At 48.0% G+C, this 1,728-nt stretch overlaps 1 protein-coding gene across 1 annotated transcript; it reads left to right on the top strand.

Annotated features, from left to right (window-relative positions):
- Window positions 1-933, top strand: LOC113596199 (olfactory receptor 10X1). Its single transcript, XM_027048524.2, has one exon. The coding sequence runs from the start codon at window positions 1-3 to the stop codon at window positions 931-933; it is 933 nt and encodes a 310-aa protein (XP_026904325.2).
- Window positions 934-1,728: the final 795 nt, after the last annotated feature.

Raw genomic sequence — 1,728 nt, 5'->3', positions numbered from 1 at the left:
ATGAAGGCCAACCAGACAGTCCTGAAAGAATTCATTCTTGTGGGCTTCTCCTCGTACCCACACGTGCAGACATTCCTCTTCGTGCTCTTTTTTGGCCTCTACCTTCTCACCCTCACAGGTAACCTGGCCATCCTGGGTCTAACTTGGGCAGACAGATCTCTCCACACCCCTATGTACCTCTTCCTCCGTGCCCTCTCTTTCTCCGAGACCTGCTACACGCTGACCATCATCCCCAAGATGCTGGCAGACCTGCTCACTGAGAAGAGAAGCATTTCAGTCCTGGGGTGTGGCTTGCAGATGTGTTTCTTCCTGGGACTTGGTGGCACCAACTGCATCATCCTCACGCTGATGGGATACGATCGCTTTCTGGCCATCTGCCACCCTCTCCGATACCCACTGCTGATGACCAATGTGGTGTGTGGGCAGCTGGTGGTCTCTGCTTGGGCCGGAGGCTTCCTTATCTCTGTGACAGAGACTGCACTGATATTCGGGGGCTCGTTCTGCACCCCCAACCTCATCCACCATTTCTTCTGCCACATGCGGGCCGTGGTGAGGCTGTCCTGTCTAGACAGTGACCTCACCGAACTCGTTGTAACAATGGTCTCGGTGTCAGCCTTGACGGGCACCTTTCTGCTCATTATCATCACTTATGTTTTCATTCTGTCCACTGTCTTCAGGATCCCTTCAGCCGAGGGCAAGCAGAAGGCCTTTTCTACCTGCGCCTCTCATCTCACTGTGGTCATCGTCCACTTTGGCTTCGCGGCTATTGTCTATCTGAAGCCAGAAGGCTCGGGAGGGGATGACACACTCATCGCTGTCCCTTACACCGTCATCACCCCTTTCCTCAGCCCCCTCATTTTCAGCCTCAGGAATAGAGACATGAAGAATGCGTTCAGGAAGCTGCTGGCAAAGAGGAGTTTCTGGAATACGTAATCCCGGATTGTAGGTGCATGGTTGTGTGTTCCCTAATGTCAGTGGGCATTTATCATGCGATGTCAAGAGAAGGCTTGCCATTGGCCTTTTACCAGAGGTTGGCATGTAGGAAACCAGAGACTGGGAGCTAAACAATCACAAACATTACTTAGTTTTAAAAAAGTTGTTCAATTACTTCTACTTCTACTGGCTGTTCCTCAAGATAGTACACTTCTGTCAGTCACCTCCGGGCATCCTCCACCATGGATGGCTTTGGAAGAGCAAGATTGTGGAAGGGAAAAACAACCCCTCTGACCACAACACTAAGAGGTGCTTTAAAATATCTAAAGATTCAACGGTGGAGGAATTTTTCTAAGCGACATTGTCAGACATTGTGCTGTGCCTCCCAGGAGAAAAACATTTCTAATAAGTGATATACTATGTAGAAATCATCAACGGTCTATTGTGCATGTCTGGATTGATGTGTATATTTGGTCAGTTCTATGCCATAATGATTACAGAAGTTTCTTTTAAACACTGTTCATGACTGTGTTCTTCAAGTGACTGTCAGAGGCTCCCTCTGAATAAACAGGATATCTTGAAACGTTGATCCAACAGGCAAACAAGGCAGTGGAGTCTCTCTGAAAGGTAGGGTCCCTGGACGAGGCCTGGAAATAACCCCCACAGTCTTTAAAAGGAAGACATTCAGAGCAAATGTGTAAAAAAAAGCACATGTCATGATATTGAAGGATTTGACAATGAAAGGTATTTTGGAACAATTTTGGCAGACATATGAGTTGCAGTGAAGGAAACCAG

Source organism: Acinonyx jubatus, chromosome E4 (assembly GCF_027475565.1).
Source record: "Acinonyx jubatus isolate Ajub_Pintada_27869175 chromosome E4, VMU_Ajub_asm_v1.0, whole genome shotgun sequence".
In the NCBI taxonomy this organism is placed as follows: domain Eukaryota; kingdom Metazoa; phylum Chordata; class Mammalia; order Carnivora; family Felidae; genus Acinonyx; species Acinonyx jubatus.
This window is presented reverse-complemented; position numbering and strand designations above follow the sequence as displayed.

Coding starts and splice junctions, on each gene's coding strand:
- LOC113596199 (XM_027048524.2), top strand. CDS start 1: ATGAAGGCCAACCAGACAGTCCTGAAAGAATTCATTCTTGTGGGCTTC.